The sequence below is a fragment of the Orbicella franksi genome, chromosome 8 (assembly GCF_964199315.1).
Source record: "Orbicella franksi chromosome 8, jaOrbFran1.1, whole genome shotgun sequence".
NCBI classification, from domain to species: domain Eukaryota; kingdom Metazoa; phylum Cnidaria; class Anthozoa; order Scleractinia; family Merulinidae; genus Orbicella; species Orbicella franksi.
Window position 1 is genome coordinate 3,993,847 of NC_138152.1, and position 19,936 is coordinate 4,013,782.

Here is a 19,936-nt window from a genome sequence, read left to right on the forward strand (position 1 = left end):
TACGGTCACCATGTAACTCTTGCAATCTAAGTCGAACAGGTCGGTGGAAATTTTGGCCCAAGGGTGATCTGGAACGTCATGACTGATGAGCGTCTCCTTCTGCTGTCTTGTGCTGTAGGACGCACACGTTTGGCACTTTGAGGTGAAATCTTTTATATCACTCTTCATATTGGGCCAATAAATTGTTTCTCTGGCGCGCCTCAGCGTCGATTCTATTCCTTGATGGCTGGAGTGCAATGTCTGAAGCATGCGCTTTCGAAGGGTCTTAGGGACCACCAGCCTGTCTCCCATCACGGATATCATAGTATATCGCCACTGTTGGAGGTAGCTCTCTCTTTTCTGCTGGCCACCCAGACCGCACTATGGCCTTCACAGCTTGCAAAACTTCATCGTTCTTAGTCTCTTCGCGGAACATTTCTGCTTCGTGCTCGCTCATCAGCAAGTGGTTTATTTCTTGAACGTCTTGCTCGACTTCCAGTCCCTCTTCAAAGGCAGATCTTGCGAACAGGACATGTTCTCTCTGATCTTGAGTTGCTTCTGCTAACTTAGGGTAGTGCCGACTCAAGGTGTCTGCGAGATGCAGCTCACTTCCTTTCTTGTATCGCACGTCCAGATCATAACGTTGCAGCCTCAAGATCATCCTCTGTAATCTCTTAGGAGCAGAGACCAGCGGCTTAACAAGAATCGTTTCTAAGGGCTTATGGTCTGACTCGACAATTACCGATCTCCCATACGTATACTATTCTATCACATATAAGTGAATCATGTAAACACTGACAAAAATTACACGATTTCGTAAGTGTTCTAAGTGCCGATACATAGTGATCGATACTTTCATCCTCTTTCTGTGATCTGGAGTTAACTAAATACCGCTCGAAGGTCTCATTGGTTTGTCCGATGCAATATTCCTCGAATTTTTGAACAACAGAGTCGAGTACTTTCGAACTTTCGGGCGGGTTGATTGTCATACCTTCATAAATTTCAAGAGCTTCTTCGCCGATCGCAGAAAGAAAAGTTGCAGTCTTATATTCTTCTTTGAACTGCTGGAGCCTCACAACTACGGCGTAATTATCCCAGGCTCTTTTAAATTTTTTCCAGTTAGCGGCAACGTTGTCAAGATTTAACGGTTTCGGCATTGGTATTCCACTAGGCAAAGAAGACATTTGCTGCATTTGTGCACTTCCAACGGACGCTGTATTAGTTGTATTTGTCGCCGTAGTTCCCTCGTCGCCTGACATCTTGTAGTTACGCGGCGATTTTTTATCCTGACACCATGTTTCGAAGCTTTATTCACGCAGCTAACGGTAGAAGACTAAACTAACGATTCAAAATACATAATTTATATGTACAGCAGAAAGTCCGCTGACAATTACAGCTACAGAATTTACATAATGTCTACAGAAATTTACATAATATCGTAACAAAACTCAAAACAGAAGGCCAAACAATATACAGAAAACCTCCCCCCAAAGTTACATGAAATCAAATTTCTACCTTTTCCAGGGTTAGCATAATCGGGTTCTGAATAACCCGGCCCAGGAGCTACGCTTTTAGGCTGGCCTAAATCTATGTATTAGTTTTTAGGCTAATTATATAGCTGCATCAAAATCCAATATTGCCAACAGATCTATTTTTTTATTTATTAAATCCATTTTGAAATCACTGGTTATCCTTGCAATCTGATTGGCTCTCAGTGGTGCGATTTATTCACGAATCGCATTATTTTTTGCACTAAATCGCATCATTTTCTTAGCCAATGAAAATGGGACAGTAAAGCAAAACAACCAATCAGATCTCAAGATAAGTTTAAAGTAATCAATAAAATTTAAGGAAAATAAAAGGCAAAAAGCCATTGTGTGGAGAATTTTGCAACTACTATTGCCAAAACTTTGTTGTTATTGTAGTTTTTTCCAAAAAAATTGACGAATTTAATTAATTACAGTTTCTGAATGGCGATTATGAGCTCCTTCAGGCAGAAGACCTACTTTAGTGGAAGTTTCCGACTTTCAGTGCCCAATTGACGAATATTTTGGCGATTTTTCTTCAACATCTGCTCAAGATCCGTATGATACCGAGTCCAGTAAAACATAAACAAACGAAAACCCCACAACAACAAATTCAGAGCCATCTCAAGGTAGATGTTTCCAGGTTTGCAATAGTTTCCAACGAAGCAACAAAAGAGCTCAACTCTGTCGCTGTGAATAAACATAGTCAAAATACGCCCCACTGCACAAAACAATGAATGAACGAACGTCTTACGAAGCCGGTGCCAGTCCCGCCGTCTTTGAAATATCTTGAAACAAATGGCGCCGCAAGAACTTGACAAGGTCCTGAGTGTTGAGTCCTTGGCGGAGGTCACAAAAAGAAAAGGAGATGATAACGTGCTGACTCCCTTAAAATCATGCCATTAAACGGTGTTTAAAAGAAAAAAAAACGTACTTTCCACTGGGCATCGTGCACTCAAGGGAGTTTCACAACCCAAAAGAAATCGATCGCAGAATAACAAAGGATGCATCTTCAAATTCCTTCTCCAAAGACAATGAAAGTCTCAGCCTCAACCACAAAAGAAAGGAAGGCCTTCCATCATTGATTCAGGCAACGAGAACTGAACTTTTGTACCTGAAGTAGACTATTTTCGTTCTGATTTCAGAACTGCTTGTTTCTTTGCCGTGCTCGAATGAGTTTTCGTCACATGACATCGTTTTGCATACTAAATGACACGTCAAGGCGTTTCCGGTTCCGCTTTTTTTAACAAACCGGCTACTGGGACCAAAAATCTAAAATTTAAGGCGATAAAATCCTGCGGTTTCAAAATGGATCTAATAAAGTGGCAATTGAACTTCGTGTCGCGCAATTTTGGTCTGAAATCAAACTTGTGATTTCAAATCGAACTCGCGCTGCGCACTCTTTCGATTTTGAAATCACTCGCATGATTTCAGACCAAATTGCACTCCACTCAGTTCAACTACCATTATTAATTTTTGCCAACTGTCCAAATTCAAAATAAACTGGATAGTTTTTGCCCAAACGTTTAGTTTAGCTTTGAACAAACTGTCCAATTTGAGAGTGAAATCTGGGTACTTTCCATCAACCAATCAAATGTCAAGATAAATGAAAGAACCGAGTATTGACCATTCAGGTTGCAGCTATTATAACTGCCATCAAACGTCAGCGAGCGATTGTAGCTCGCTAACTAAGTTTTTTAATGTTTTGATAATGCGGAATTTCCCGACATTTCTCTCCACCTTTTTGACGTCTCAAACTTTTAAATGGAGTCTTCAGCTAGCTTTCCAGAGATAGATACTACCGATTTACTCGAGATGAGGGAGAATAATCAGAACAAGAACACTCAAAGAAGCACAAAAACCTGGGAAAAAGTGTTTGACCTGTGGCGTGCTGAGCAAAGCGAAGTGAGGAAGCTTGAGGAGATTCCCGAAGACGAGCTATACAATTACATGTAAGAAGAATTGCCGTCCTCTAAACGTTCTGCCAAATCGTCTTCATCCCACTCCTCAAAAAGATCTTCAATATCCATGGTCTGGTTTGTTACTGTGCAGTGTAAACAAAGTTGCTGCAAAAATTAAAATTTCGCTTGCAATAGTGACGTCACAAATTCCCACTAGGTTGGAACCGATGACGCGAGCTGGTTTCCAATCCAGTCTCTTTGCTATCCATGAGAGGAAGTAATGATAGCAAAGGGCAAGTTGATGTGAGTTGACAAGACACGATTTATAGAATAGTGGAGTCCACAACGCGAGACTTATTAAACCGCCTTGTGGGCGATGTGGAGATCATTATCAGTATCTGGGCGAAGTCCTCTATATATAACCGTTCGTAAAATTACCTTATCTTACTAGAGATGAAACGATTGAGCATGCAAAACAAGGTGTTTGGGATTCTTCATCGAAATTTCTGACGACGACCACTCTTATGATATTTATGTGGACTTTCCCTGGGGCAAGAAATCACTCACTTTTGCCACGTTGTTCTGACATAGGACAATAGGAAAGGAAACATGTTAAACCTTGTACCTTGCTTTTTAGTCGCTCAGACAGATCAGTTTAATTTGACACGGGCAAAATAATGTTTCATTTTAAGGGACAAAACGGACATAGATTTGTAGACAGCCGCACGTTACAATCACAGTAGCCTCCGGTGGTCTTGAGTGAAGTGATTATTTTCTTACAAGGAGTATTCAGGCTGTGTGGTGTTGTGATAATCGTATTAATTCTTAATATTGGTAATCGGCTTTGAAGGGGTCTTTTCGGCGAAGCGTCGCAGAAGTGATAACCGGACACGGTTTGAAGTGAAAGGGCCAAGCGTATTAAAAGATTTCATTGATTGTTTTGTGAGACAGTCGCACATTTTAGCGATCAAATAAAATCAAATTGTTAGTGATTATCATTCAATGTGTGCCATTTAATTTTTAATTCACTTAATAGTTAATACTTTAAATCCGCGAGGTCCAAATCAACATTTTCGCAAAAGGGTGACAATTAAAGTTATCTTCTAAACTAGCGTTCGTTAACTGCCAGCCATGCGTGACACTCAAAACATGGGGTTAGCGGGGCAAAGCACGAAACGCGAGACTAAAGCAGAAAATCCAAGGTGTATTTAATTTTCGGTCTTGCGAGTTCATTTCTGGCAGTAAGGAGTTCGAGTAAACGAGACACGCACCAAGAGATAATAAACACACCAACCGCTTACTTTATTACTTTAAGGCTAAGTAGCTACTTTTTTACTTGTGTTTATAAGGTATTAAGATATTAATTAAGCAAGCCACCGAATGGCAACGGCAACGAACAAATGCCCTGAAAGTTGGTTACATTCTTAGTTGTTCTATTCAAAGCTCATTATAGCTGGCGCGAGCATGCATGCACCACATCTCTAGAGGGTTTGCTGTACTTAACGTATTATGCTAAGGACAGTTCTTAGTCAGATAAGCAGACTGAACCGAACTCGGCAAATTCAGAAGATTGGTTCGCAGAGTGGCTCTTACAAGTGATCGATGTTGTCCTTGTCGTTGCCATGGATGGAAGATGCTTGAAAACTTTTTACTCCGGCTGTGTTTCATTGACTTTTGTAACGCGAAGTCAATTCCTTGAAAAAACGGCTTTTACTTTCATAATCAGTGATAAACAAAAAATTGTTGCGTATGTGATGCAGGCTACTGTAGCTCTAAACTTTTGAAATGGGAAACATAAGATATATTGATTTCACTATGGCCATTTAGCGGAAAGCTACCAATAACATACCTAATTGCTAAGAGTAAGTAGAAGCTTGGTAAAAAACCGAATGATAAATCAACAAATACAATTAATGCACATGGAAATCAAGCCGTCTGACGGTCATAAGCTTAAGTACTTCTTAAGATAATTTATCTGAAGCTATCGTAACGATATGATTAGTTGGTTATGAAAAGTATTTCTTATTTTATTAGAAAGAAACGCTGTCTAGCCAATTTTATTTTGAAGTTCCTATTCTTACAAGACAAAACTGACGGGATCAGACACTAGTTGATTATCCCGAACATAAAAATGATAATAAAACAACGAGGACGACAAAAGGAAACAAAACAGACGGAAAAAACAAACGACCATACAAACGAGGGCTAAGAATTACGGTAAATCCCCGAAATATTGACATTAGTGATCCGTAATTTTAGCATACTCTCACGGCACGGTTTTGTTTTCCGGGGGCAATTTTCAATTTAAAGTTTCGCCTACTTCGCTTATTTCCCTATCATGTTCTTTTAAAAATGGATAAATCTCACTAATTTCTAAAAAAAAAAAAGGAATTAAAACATGAAAAACCTGTTAGAAAGTAAAACCTGTAGGAAATCCACTACTCCACCATCTCATTGGATAGTCTTTCACTGTTACCAAGCCTTCATAGATGCTACAGAGTCAACGACTGAGGAGTCGCTAATAATTGTGATATAAAACAAAAGTAAAGTCATCAATGTATTAACGCTAATATTATACATGAAAAAATTACTCGATTCTGATTGGCTGAGAGCAGTGCAGTTCAAGTGTAACACCAGTGCAAAAAGTGTAACACCAGTGCAAATTACACATCGTAATTCTGGATTATGATTGGCAGAAAGACAATAGGAAATTTTCCAAGCCAATGATATTACGTAAAATGATGACGAAAATTTTGTGTGGAAACTTTGAAAAAAGTTTTCTCGAATGCGAAAAAATGGCTTCAAGAAAGGTCTTCCGGCACTTGCTCCGCGCAAATTTTTTCATGTTTATATTATTAATAAGTAATCATACGGTGTTTCTATCCTGTAAATCATGGTGTTGAAAATGTTTAATCAGCGATTCGAGTTGAGCCATCTCAGGTTGAGTGTGACGTAATTATAATTTCACCGATCATAAAGAAATCTAATTTTCTAAATTCCCATGCAAAAAAAGAAAGGAATGTGGAAAGAAAGTTTCCGTTTCGTTCCAAGTCATCTAGATGCTACAGACCACTCCTGCATCCTCCCAATGGCTGCAGTGGTGATTTCCCCATCCAAGGTGACCGCAGCTCAGAAGCGAGGACTCTCCTCCTCCACAGCTGATGTGGTCCATCCAGATAGGGCCAGAACCACGGCCAAATATTGCGTAGTAAGTAGGGGAGGTTGCACCGGTGAAGCCCAACTGGCGACAAACCACGTCCGCCTCTCTCATATCCCAGTAGTCGTCACACACCGTTCCCCACTGTCCGTAGACGTACACTTCAACACGACCAAAGTGAAGACCTCCGTCCGCCAGACGAACGACAGATGATCCATAGGAGCACCTTACACTGGCATCTCGGCTGTGAGTGCAGTCATGGTTGCCCCATCCACGGTGTCTGCATTCATGCATATGGGCCTCACTCCCTGAGCATGCCACGTCATCCATCCAAATTGGACCAGTTCCTTGACCATGGGTGGCACTACTGTATGCTCGTAGAGCGCGAGCGAAGCCAAGTTGTCTGCAGAAGACGTTAGCATCATTCATATCCCATCCGTCATCGCAGATTGTGCCCCACTTACCATCGTAGAAGATTTCAACTCTTCCCTCAGGTGACGGTATTGGTGAACTGTTGTTTATACGGATGGATCCTCCTGTAATGACTAATCATAAGAAACAAAAATAGACCGGATTTTCATTGAGTGTCGTTAAACCAAAACCACAGCAATCACTTTAGCCAGTCAGAAATTACACCGAAATTTTGGTAAACTGATCCAAAATGGGAGCAAATGTACCCAGATGACTCAAGGCACCGTAAAATACGAACGAGTTTTCAAATAAGATGTCCCAATGTTCAAACAGGAGTGGTTTTTTTTTTTTTCTTTTCTTTTTCTTTTATGCGCGTTCACAATTATCGGTCATAATTATTGACAAAATAGGTGCAACACACTAGTCATCATAAAAGTGCTTAGTGTTTTAGACATATATTTTTTTCATTAAATTGCAACGCATCTTACCTCGGTAATTTGCACGAAAGCCCTTGTATTGTTTATTTTGGGCGGCATCGGTTGTAAACCTCACGTAAAGGTTTTTCCCTGAACTGATGAGAGGTAAAGGGCGCTTGGATCCACTAAATTGTCCAATAACCGGAGAAGAGCGGGATGTGCCATCATAGACAGTTACGTAATCGTCAAATAACTCGGTGTCAAAACGATCGAAGGTAAGTTCCACCCATGCATTTGAGGTTATATTCCACTGGCAATCCATTCGGTTTTCGTACCACTCCCCAAGCTTATTTGACTGTATAATGCCATCTATTGTAGTTAGCTCAACCGTCTTATTTAGACAAGTGCTGGTAGAGTTCACCACAGGAGCTGTTAAATTAATGACAAATAAGAACAATTTACTTCAAACAGTTACTGTTTTCAAAATCCGTTGTTTTATAGCTTCCCAATCACATACAGTCGTTTGTATTGCATGCACAAAGAAAAATAAAAAGGAAAACACGATCTATGATATTCATATATAAAAAAAGGCCTACAACAGTTCAGATATAGCTTTTTGCATTGTCCAGACCTAACAACCCGTCATTTAACTTCCGGAAGGAGAGAAAATTACAAGAGTTCCCGGCTTGGTCTATTCAGAGAGCTTCCAATTCCAGTCAGTGCGAATAGAATTGGCCAAAACATTTTGTTTTTTGTTTGGACACAAATTTACTTGAATCTACAATTTCATCACCCCTCTCCATTTGTTTGTTTGTTGTTTTGTTGTTTATTATTATTATTATTATTATTATTATTATTATTATTGGCTTGATTATGATGATGACGATCATTACACCAATGTAATACAACTTCTTTTGGCACTCACCACCACAATATTGTTGGCCGTCGCCTCCGTAGCCTGTGTTACATCTGCAGTCGTAGTAGCCAGGAATATTCACACATTGGGCTAATTTGTGGCACGAATATAGACCCAACTTGCACTCGTCTATATCTGTTTCGATGGAGAATTTTTTAAAAAAGTTCTTCATTGTGCTTAAATAATACGTTTGCTACAAATTATAATTAAAATGAATGATTATATTGATTAGGAATTCCAACGACTTCCATATGAGGTCAATTTAGTAACTGAAATAAATAAAATAATGTGAAGTTTATATGAAATAATTCATAGGAATTTGCAATGGCACCACCTACGGAGAGGTTCTTCGTCCAATGTTTTCAGATCGAATTGGATTTTAGAATTGTGGTTTTCCCTTTTGAAGAGAAGACAATGTAAAAAAACCAAATGTCAGTCCCAGCCGGGTTTCACAGCATTTCTGTTTCTAAGAAAACTGTTATATTGCTTAGAATTATCTCAGACACTATTCAAATCCTAGTTGGGATAAGAAGATCAGTTGTGATAGTGTTGCTAGTTAATTTGATAAATTTGGCTTGACACTATTTATCACACAATTCCCCAGCTTGTTAAGTGATTTTTATACTACTTAACTGTTCATAACAAGTATTTTCTTATGTTAAAGGAAAACTGTACGAACCCGAACAGTTGCCAGCTGCATTCCGCCGATATCCACTATCACACCGACACGTGTAAGAACCATCATTGTTCACACAAGAGGAACCTTGTGGACAGTTGTAGCCGAAGTGTTTGCATTCATCGTAATCTGTAATGAAAAGAAAAATACTAGTTCGTATTTCCTTTTATATACTGGAGATGAAAAAGGGGTTACTTTTAGTGTTAAAAATCATCACTATTGTAAACAAACGAGCAATGTTGATAGAAGCATTTGTGATGAGAAGTTGTTCAGTCTCGACTTTCGTGCGATAATCCTGTTAAATGGGTACACTGCAGTAATCAATCTATTATCTCATCTGATGGAGTCGATTAAAAACGTTAACTCACTAATCAATCCTCGATTTTGAAATAAACCGTTCCCTCCTTAAGGACGCTTCAAGATGCCGATGGCTCATCATACCCTGCTGCAGCATCCCCACACACCTTCTCAGAAAACAAGGAAGACAATTGCAAGAAAACAAGAAAGGTATTTTAAACTTACCTTTCTTGCAAGTAAATCTGTGGCAGTCCGTGCAATTGACATCATTCCATTCATAGTCATGACCTTTAAGAAAACCCAGAGTATGCACACAATCCTGATTGGCAAAGTTGTTTGGTTGATATTTTGCCCAATGATGGAAGTCAGTAGATGTTCCATCGGTCCACACAAACTTTCCTTCTGTGTTGATGTCAGACAGGCCCAGCCAAGACTTTTCTCCGCCGTGCAAACTTTGAACAAACACATTTTCTTCTTGACTGTGGATACTGGGAAGATTAGCTCCTTGAATAGCGCATGTTCCCTGACTGAGGCTCCATGAACTGCAGGGAGCAACTTTTCTGTAGCAGTATCCTCTGAAGTAGAACCAGTCTTTTTCGCAAATGTCTGTTATAGAACAAAATGCATGAGAAATTTAGCTCATACACTGATATATTCATCATTTATCAATGAACTCCACCAATACCACATGCTCATGCTCGTTTGTTTCGCTGTACATTTATTCAGTCATTGAGTTATTGAGTCGCTATATATTTCGAATTTTGAAAATCTGGATTTTCTTACTTTTTTCAATTGTTGTTTTTGAAACAACAATCCATTTAAAACTATCTTCGCACCTCAGATAAGTCAAATTAAGCACCTGCAGGAACGTTAAACTGCAGGAAATAGATGGGAGCTTACCTGATAGCACTGCATATGACACTGTGATGGGATCGAAGCGTTTAACAAAGAGTTCTTTGGCACAAATGCGAAATCCAGATTTGGTGATAAACTTGAAGAAAGAGAAAAAAACAATAAGAATTCTGATGCACGAGTTGTTGTAACTGATTGCCCCTTAGTTATGTAATGCCCTCATCTAAGCAATCTGACAAAATGGAGGGGCATGTTTCATCCAAACCGCTGTTTTCTTAATGCTAGTGATGTTTTTATCAGTCATTTAAGTCAGATTATTGCCCAGAGGCAGGACCTTGGAGAAATATTAAACTTGTTACTGTACTTATCAACAATCTTGGAAATGTCCCATTTATTTTTATTTCCCTTAGGTATATTCAGTGCTTTTTTGTACCTCAATCCAGCTTACGATTCCGTTACACTCTGCGGCTGAGTTTGCACCACTGGTAGAATGTTTGGCTGTTACCAGCACCGTTGGAGGCTTGGGGTATGTCCACGCAAACTTTAAATCCTGTTTAAAATTTCAAAGAAAGGAAAGAAAGTTAATTAATTTATCCCTAATGAAAGCCATTCTCGCCTACCTCCCCAACTCCAAGTTTAACCAATATATGATGCTTACCTTGCAAAAGGCGTAGTTGTACCTCTGTGAAGGTGAAACGTCCTTTGGAAAGTCGACCTCTTGGTGTTCTTTAAACAATGGCCGATGAAGATTTTCGAAGGCCAACCAGTTCTGCAACAATGCAAGTACAAATGAAAGAAAAAGCGTTACCATGTGTAGAAGTAAATAATGAATTATGCTTCTACAGAACCGTTTCTTAGTAGCGTTAGTGCTCAATGAATGACTGACTGACTGACTGACTGACTGACCGACTGATTGAATGACTGACTGACTGACCGACTGACCGACTGACCGACTGACCGACTGACTGACTGACTGACTGACTGAATGAATGAATGAATGAATGAATGATTAGACTAGACCAGACTAAGTTAAAGTATTCCATTAGATGACAATGAATTATACTAAATTTAATAATACATACCACTGAGATATCGTCATGAACTCCAGCAAAGTTTTGTAGTTCCCGGAGACAGATCTTAAAGGAACTCGCTGACACGTCTTCGAGCCACACACTGGTAGCATCGTGCATTAGACTTGACCTGTAGTGTTCAGCTGTTACTAATACCGTCGGTGACCTGGAAAACTTTCCCTAAGAAAAAGAAAAGAAAACAAGGTAGGTTGACTAGGCATAGAACATTGGCTTCTTGGACTGGGAAATCACTTAAGAGTTGGAAATGCTGCGTTTGAATGTTTTCAATATGTTTCAGAAAGCTAACAACTAAAATAGGTCAGTTACCTTCGAAAAGGAGACCGTTTGACAAATAGTCCCAGTCCACCATCTAGAGAACATTTCTTCCCCTACTATTCCTCCAGGGGGTGCACCTTGGTAGGCGACCCAGTCAATTGTGGCAAAGCTATCTGAGGGGTAGTCATTCCTGCCAGCTCGAGTAACACAGGCTGTAAACTGAGTGCTGTTAACACTTTCAACCCAAGGTGTTGCAGCCTCGTGCACCACGCTCGCATCAGAGTAATTAAAATGGTTCACAGAGAGCTGCACGTATATCTTCTTCAGAGGATAAAATATAAAAGGATCAAATTTGATAACTTCGCATTGATCTTCTGCCCAAGAGGGAGTGTTTTTGAAGTCGTGTCTTCCTCTCTGAACTGGAAAACCTAAGAGGGAGCAAAACGGAATAACAAAAAATACTACATGTACTTCCACGTGTACATTCAATTTATAATTCGAGTCTCCCTGTCAACCATTTAGTTGATTCTTCTGTCTATCCATTCTTCCCGCTGTCGACTGCACTTAATTTGTGTAAACAATAGTTCAAGTAAACAATAAAGTTTCACACCTCTTATACTAAACTTATACTTATACCATTCCATGAACTAAACAAGCTTCCAAAACAAAACAAAAAAAAAGAAGAAACTAAATACTTCCCATTACCTGTGCAGCTTCCAGGATGGTACTTAGTGTAATTTGCACGTCGTGTACATATGTCTTTTTGCAGCAAACACAGGTTGTCAAAAGTGAGACCGTTAGAGCCGCATACTTGCTCTTCGTATGACGGGCAATTTTCTTCACAAATGCAGTCATACTTGGTGGGAGTATAGGCTTTGCAGAAACTGTGGTATGTGCAGATAATATCCCTACATGGATCAAGGTCTAAAAGTACAGAAGAAATAAAATAATTAGCTTAAGGGATTACGGTTCTTTCAAAGACTAGGAAAGGATTCACTACATGAATGAGTACATAGATGAATGGATGTACAGTTTGTTTTCCTTTTTGTTGCTGTCGTTGGTGTGTTAAAAAAGAACCTAATATAGAGCTATATGTTGGCAGGATCAAAACAGAACAGAACTGTGTTTTCCTTCCTGTCGCCACGTGGGAGATGTTAAACTGATCAATGTTGACTTGTAGATACATCCAATATATTGACACAAAAGAATCCTGAATAGATTCACCGAGGGTGAAGAAAAATAGTGTTAGGTTTTCTGACGTATGTGGAGAGATTACACGTTGTGGTACTATGGGAACAGTACTCTGTATTATTTTAATTTTTTACTCATCAACATACGCTGGTATGGGGTGAGGGTGGTTCGGATAATCACACGGGTTGAAGGTGGTTCAGAGAATAACACTTTTAACACCAAGAAGGAAGATGCACGTTTCCATGGTTACCTCCGATAACTAGAAAGTTGACCATTACATCCGTTCTCTGGCCATTGTACCCCGCGCTGTCTTTGATGCAAATTCGGCTGTGAGTTTTGTTCACTACCTGCGAAGGGACAAAAACAAATTTAAGACATACAGTAGATACGCCATAATGATCTTTGAAGAGAGATCAATATGCGTGGGGGGAAATGAGATTTCAAATTCCATCAATATTTAGGAACAAACCATGCAACTATCCACAATGTTGTGTAAAAGTTGTGTGAAATTTCAATGAGGTGTTAATCTAGTTGTCCGTGAAATGTGTTAAAATTGTTTTCTACTGTTTCTTTTAAGTGTATGAAGAAACTGTACCTCCAGCCAATTTGCCAAAGGGCCTTTGTGAGCGCAAGCTATGTTGGCATTGTTACTGTCTCCATTGAGGACTGTTGCAAGTACCACGGGCGGCTTAAAAAATGGCTCCTTAAACTTGATAGTCTACAAGAGAAGTTGAAATTTAAGATTAAGATATGTTCTGATTCTGCCTGATATATAACCCGATGTTTCAGACGTTAAAGATTTATGGCCATGTAAATAAGGCTTGCTGTTGTATTCATTATTAAAAGCATCAGTGAAAATAAAATGGACAACTGATTACAGACATAAAGCGATTGTGCTCCGCCATTTGCTACATAAATTCAAAATTCATAAATTCAACTTTGGGTCTCTGAAACATCGAAGATCTTTCCAGTAGTGAAGGGTGCATATATTGTGTTTACTTGGAACTATAATTTTATCTCCCTCGTAAACGATAATCGTTATCTGTAATGTTATTAACTTGTCGCCTCTTTACAGCATTGTTATATTCCACTCTAATGTTCAACATGAACTCCAAAGTCGTTGATATTAAACAAAATATACTTACCATGCACAAAGCATAATTATTTTCTGCAGCTGGTACCTCGCTCTTAGGAAATACAAGCTTATGTGACTCTTTAGCTGCCCACGAGGATGAATAGTTCTCGTACGCCATCCAGTTCTAACGGATTAAATTAAAATAAAGACCTCAATAACTTTAAAATCATATCTCGCATATGATTAGATGAAAAATCAAATCAAATGGGTCTTAACGCGCACGTTTCCATTCAGTAAACAAGGGCAAAGGTAGATGTCTAAGGCTGGGTATTTTAGATGTCTGTAATGCCCCCTTCCTTTCTGTAAACATTGGTAATGAAATTATTTTCATGAATTCATCACTTACCACTACAATTTTGTTGTGCCCGCCATCTAATGCCCTTGATTCTCGCAAGCAAACCTCGAACTGGTTGATGGTAACATTTTCCATCCAAACATGCATGGCATCCTGCTTTTGCTTTTTGGTTCCATGTTGCACAGTGACCTGAACTGTAGGAATCGTCGAAAAGGCCTAATAGTGAAATGAAAAAGTATGCATCTAAATACAATATGAAAACCAATTAGTACTTGTTCTCCTGGAAACAGCTTCATAATCACTGAACAAAGCATAAGTAGTAACCTTGCAGGGAATGGAAATGAATTGCCAGAAATATTTAGCCGAACTGTTATTGGCAAAATTAACAATTGCACCTGTAACAAGGAGCCTGTTGGGAAATTGCTCCCACTGTCCTAGTTTGGGATATTCGTGTCAAGGATGTCTTCGATGCCAGAGAAAACTTGACAATACGATGTAAAAAAATAATGACTGGTCTCAATATCACAAATGCGTCGAAGTCCAATAAAAACAAGAGAGCTAAGGTATTCTATTTTGCCCAAACCGATGCGGCCTTTAAAATTCTGGCAACCCTTTAATTTTAGTTTGGATGTATGCAGTCAAGCGAAAGCAACTCTTTGTTTTTTTACTTTTCCTGTGCATTAATAAATTACGAAGCAGCCAAGTTTTTTTGTTTTTTTTTTTAATCTTACCTTGGGAAATTTCACTTTTTTGCATTGCGTTCCAGTCGTAAATAAGCTAAAACTAGCCGATCCATCGTAAACTCCTGATTGGGAACCTTGGAAAGCAAACCAATCGATGCTGGTGTTACCTCCGTTACCTTGGCCACCGAGCACCAGACAGGCCTTGAATCCGCTTGTTGTCACGTCTTCCACCCAAATAAAAGACGTATCGTGGACTTTCGACGGAATTTCTCCGTGATTGGCTGAGATGTACACTCGCACAGGTGATCCTTTGGTGAAACTCTTGCTGAAGGACACATCTTCGCAATAGAGGCCACTGTTTCCCTTCTGTGGAATATGAACTTTACCCCACTGGGCACCTGAGAAAAAGTTTAAATAAACGGGATTTAATCACTCAAACCGATGGGAAATCATTTATGATGAAATTAGACTGATCTTCATTGTGGAGATTAAAAGTTCAAGCTTCAAAATGCGTTTGATTTCACAGAAAAGTTGCGTTACCTAGAGAGTGTCAAAGTATTTCCATAAACCGCTCAAAAATAATTCTGATCCGAATGGTCAACATCTAAGTAGTCCAAGATTCAGAACAGCAAGTAAAATAAAATAAAAACTTAGATCAGCTGAATTTCACTCGTAACAAAAAAAAAACGTGATGTCAAAGTCACAGCTTAAAATTCTTTTGATTGAGGAAGAGGTTTGATTTGAGGGAAGCGTTAGCGGGTTTTATTCCTCTACTGAATCTAGAGCCATGCAATCCACTCGAAAGCTTGTCGCACAGTATAACGTGGTCATGCACCAAGTGCTCCAGATGTACAATACCTGGCAGGTGATCAAAGAAATGCGACTGATGTCACTTTAGCGCGAGGACGTGCATCAACTCATGATCAGTCTCATGCTTATTTTCCTTTTGTGGCATGTTACACAGTGCGACAGGGTAGATGACCTCCGAGTCAAATGAAAGTCATTTCGTGTCTCACGAAAATCGAAATGATCTCCAGCGTGCTGAGTAAATTTACTTGTGAACTGGCTATCAAGATGGTTTAGGATCACCGAAGCATGCTTGTTTTTTAACGGAGTGTCGTCATGTGTTGTGAGTTGAAGTCTTCAACTTCAAATTCAAAAGACACTCAGTCAAGGAGGTTCCCTCTGTTGGCAAAATTTGTGACTTATCGTTCTCGTATCCTTTTAGCAACAAATGACTTCATTTACCAAATGACTTACTTCTAAGGAAAGATGCGGAGAATAATGAAAACTTGTTTGCAATCGAGTGGCTTGGAAAATTGTTCCTCTTGAATTAAACTAAATCATGATCCTGAGAACGCATAAGCTCAATCGGTGTAAAACTCACCTCTATCTGGCAAAGCTTCCGTTCTTAGCGCTTTTCTTTATGGTTTATCAAGCTCCTCCTTCACTCACAAAATAAATCGCATCTCAATGTGTCGATAGCAAAAATACAGAGACTCTCTTGTTTTAAAAATAATGAGGTCCCTTGTTTTCCCCAATTTCCATTCAAAATGAAAGGGAAAAATATTCGCTTATCGTTGGATTCACCGTAAACTTCAGCGAATCGAAGGTACTTGAGGTTACTCAGTTAGCCATAACATTGTTATAGTGAAAGTTCTATAATTGTGCAAGGTAAAAGGGTTTACGTTGGCAATAAGGCCCTCGCGTTCATCCAACATTCTGAAAGGGTTAAGTCAATGGAATATAAGGTTTTATGTGAAATGAATACGCGGTAGTCAAGATATAATTTCTGATTGATGGCGCCCTATCCAAAACTGATGAATTATTCAGAATCCTTCTTGACTCTACTTTGTATTCCAAATTTTTGACGCGCGATCTTTTCGCGACCGAGCAGTAGGTGTGGATCTCAAATTCAAGTGCAACTACAATTTGGAAGTCAGAAACTCTACATAATCAAGTTCAAATTAAAAACATTTGTCAACGTATTTGCCATAGAAATCAATAAACAATGCAAACAAGTTTTGCTGTTATAAAACACTCTCAGTTCGGTAAAAATTCAGTTGGGGTCCGACGACTCTGGGGGTGTGTTCTGTCTGAAAAAAATGCCAGAATATTGTGTAGATTCTGCTGACAATCCTACATAGGAAATGGAAAATTTGTCTTGAAAATCTGCTGCCATACCAAATTCTTACACGATTTGGTTGATTTCCGATTATTTTCAATATATATAGTTGAATTGTACGCGTTCAGTAAATTAATTAAATAGCAGTTTTCTCCATTTCAAGACGTGCGCTGATAGTCTTTGTGAACACCACAATAATTATACTGGTATTAAGCTTCAAAGCATTATCCTTGCAAATATCAATTTGGCCGAAATAACCTCGGTAACCTTTAAAATTCCCGAGAACAAAAGAAGTTTGCTAATCTGTTTCACACGGGCATAGGGCTTGAGACTCTTTTTAAGTTACGTTTTAGTCTCTAGCGGCGAGTTCTGAAGTCTTAATGTTACCGATTACTATGGAAAATGCTAAAACAAACGAAAATTTCAGTTCACTAGTAGTACTTCTTGTTAAAACTACAACAATATCTGGTTACCGCGTGATTTTCTTGACATAAATAACCTCGTGTGCTCTCGATATTCCAGAACAAAAGAAGTAAACTAATCCGTCTCCCTTAGCTAAAGGGATGGAAGACTTTTTCCTTCTTTTCATTTTAAAGCACACTTGTGCCAATGCTTCCAACCGGAATTGCATTGTTTTGCCAACAGTCATTCTGGTTGAAGTAACAGTTACGAGTCGCGGAGAGAGAATTTTCAATTTACATGTTTCTGAATTTCAGAAGAACTGCGTAGATGGGTGAAATACTCACTAAAATGTACTCATAACCCAAAGGCGGCATTCTTACAGATGCAAAATTTACAGGAATTATCTCGGGTGTCCCCAGTGTCTTGAAACAAAGGAATATCTGCAACATAATTTTTCATTTCGTTTCATTTGTTACAGTGCTCCGCAAACATTTACTTTTCCTTTCATCACTCGGGTAGATGTTTGCCTCCGAGTACGATTTAGCCAATACAGAAGGTTAACAGTGTTTCTGAAGTAGCAGCATCGGGAACTATAGGTATAACTAGGTGTATTTCTTGCGTGCGAAAAGGAATAAAGACAAGTGCTTTCCAAAAATCCAACCAAATAGGTCAGGTTCAGGCGGGGCCAGAATACATGGCAATATTTTCTTTGTCAACGTATACTATTGCAGTAATTATTAGCGACGTCTACTTTTGAAGGATGTTCTTTTGACAAATTATAAGAATTTTGGCGAGCGGGTTGATGACGATTTGACGCTTACCAAGAAACACCGAGGTGAAACTGGGGGCGTGGCTCAGCCTCATTTACCTAGCGACAGAAGTGACTGTCGATTTTTAAATGCCAGTTAGGTGTACCCAAATACGAGCACATAAATAATTTGTCTAGTATGTCAAATGCATCTCGAATGTTTGTATTTGAAGCTCTCTAATGGCTTACGACTGGGTGGCGTCATTTTCAATTGATCATTTCGAATTGTTAAAATGCTAGTCCAGAATCTATTCTTAAAACTTGAAAACAGCTTACAGAGATCATACACAAATCGCCGTCCCTGGATGACTTGAGTTAATTCAGATGGTAGTGACCTACGTCCACAAGGTTCTAGCCATCGAACGTATTTTATTAGACTGTGTTCCATTTTGTTCTGTGCAAGGCGTACTTGGGTCGTAAAGCCCATTTAGGGGCAGACTTTGATATAAAGTTTTTCTGAAGAATTTTTTCCAAGAGTAACCCGTCTGGCTGCAAACTTAATTTTTACATAATTTATTCCGCAATCTTTTTCCAATCATTCAGTCTTTTGCGAGGAAGCTGTGAGCACGAATTTAATCTGTGGTTTTGGATGACCCTGCACTTTAATCAGCTCGGTTTGAAATGCTTTCACGATGATGTTATAGACCTGTAAAACGCGTAATATGAAAAAAAAATCCAGACATGAAAAAGCAAAGTTCTGAAACTCATTGTATTCAATGAGTTTTTAATACTTTTTTAGTAGCGTCTGCAATCTGCAATCCCATAGCACTGGATCGCTGATAAATTAACGCGAGGTTAAACAGTACAAACGAGCAAACAATAATAATAAAATACCTTTAACGCCTGAAAACGCCAAACAGCACCAAACCAAGAGAAGCACGCCTTCCTTCGCTGAAAATGCCATGATTTGAATTTCTGAAGTGGTAACCCTTTCTGGATAAAGGAGGACTGCCACACGGTACCACTCTTTTAGAAAGACACGCCACCTCAAGATCACGTGAAAGACAGTTATATGATTGGAGAGAATACAGCCAGATATAGAATAACAAGTGTCATTTTTTTTTAAATATTAAACGTGTCTCAGCTGTTTTGAGCTTAAGCCCGACCCAAAAGTACAATAGATTCTTGACAAAATTAATAATCACAGGCAACCTTTAAATTAAATTCGACTGATCGACGAAAATTGAAGAGAAAAATGAAAAACATAAAGACAAGAAAAACTGAGCATCTATATGTAGTGTACTTAAATTTTTGGTAGAAACTGCCATATCTTCTTTACTTCGGTTATGAAAATGTGATCTATCTGGAATGCACGAATTTGAGCTATGGGAGTATCTACTGAAAGTTGTCAGACGTTCTCATCTCCTACTTCATAGCATTGTACTGTGTCCTAAGTCTAGGATCTTCTTATGAGTATGCGGTAACTTTCCAGTAGAATATGTATATTTCGTTTCTTTATGACGAGTCACGTTTCCAGTACTTGTTGTACCGTTCGTTATGGTTTACAGGTAAGCCCCGCATTTCGGTGCAAAAGCACACTCATAAAATAAATTGCATATGAGTGCGATAAGGAGCAAAATGAAAGGGGAGTCTTCCTTATTTTGAAACGTCAAATCTGCAGCCTTTCCCATCTTTGCTCTAAGGGAAAGAGGCCGAAGATTTGATGACTAAATTAATTGTTTCATAATACAAATCAGCGAAACAAGAGTACTTGGCATTTGAAGCAAGGGACCTTGAAGTTTCCAACTGAAGAAGAAACAGACCAAAGTTTAAATTTAGGCTGTTTCATTTTAAGTTTCTTTCGTCAAGAATATTATTGT

At 39.0% G+C, this 19,936-nt stretch overlaps 1 protein-coding gene and 1 pseudogene across 3 annotated transcripts in view; both read right to left on the minus strand.

Annotated features, from left to right (window-relative positions):
- Positions 1–19,936, minus strand: part of LOC145495977 (uncharacterized) — a 192,652-nt pseudogene that overhangs the window by 106,839 nt on the left and 65,877 nt on the right. The gene's annotated exons all lie outside the window — the stretch shown is intronic.
- On the minus strand, positions 4,024–19,331 carry LOC145495980 (uncharacterized). Of its 2 annotated transcripts, XM_081475577.1 has the most exons (17): positions 18,951–19,331; positions 14,830–15,179; positions 14,150–14,314; positions 13,814–13,927; positions 13,264–13,386; positions 12,919–13,015; positions 12,183–12,401; positions 11,529–11,905; positions 11,214–11,381; positions 10,790–10,900; positions 10,565–10,681; positions 10,180–10,270; positions 9,505–9,885; positions 8,986–9,111; positions 8,316–8,441; positions 7,463–7,819; positions 4,024–7,108 (listed from the first exon to the last, which is right to left on the minus strand). In XM_081475577.1, the coding sequence occupies exons 1-17, from the start codon at positions 19,018–19,020 to the stop codon at positions 6,462–6,464; spliced, it is 3,639 nt and encodes a 1,212-aa protein (XP_081331703.1). In that variant the 5' UTR covers positions 19,021–19,331; the 3' UTR covers positions 4,024–6,461. The 2 variants fall into 2 exon arrangements, with proteins under 2 accessions (XP_081331703.1, XP_081331704.1); XM_081475578.1 differs by lacking the exon at positions 8,316–8,441 and having other exon boundaries at positions 18,951–19,330.

Coding starts and splice junctions, on each gene's coding strand:
- LOC145495980 (XM_081475577.1), bottom strand. CDS start 19,020: ATGGCATTTTCAGCGAAGGAAGGCGTGCTTCTCTTGGTTTGGTGCTGT. Junction 12,402..12,918: donor CAACTTTCTAGTTATCGGAG/GTAACCATGGAA, acceptor CTGTACTTTTAG/ACCTTGATCCATGTAGGGAT. Junction 8,442..8,985: donor TGCAGCTGGCAACTGTTCGG/GTTCGTACAGTT, acceptor CCATCGAAACAG/ATATAGACGAGTGCAAGTTG.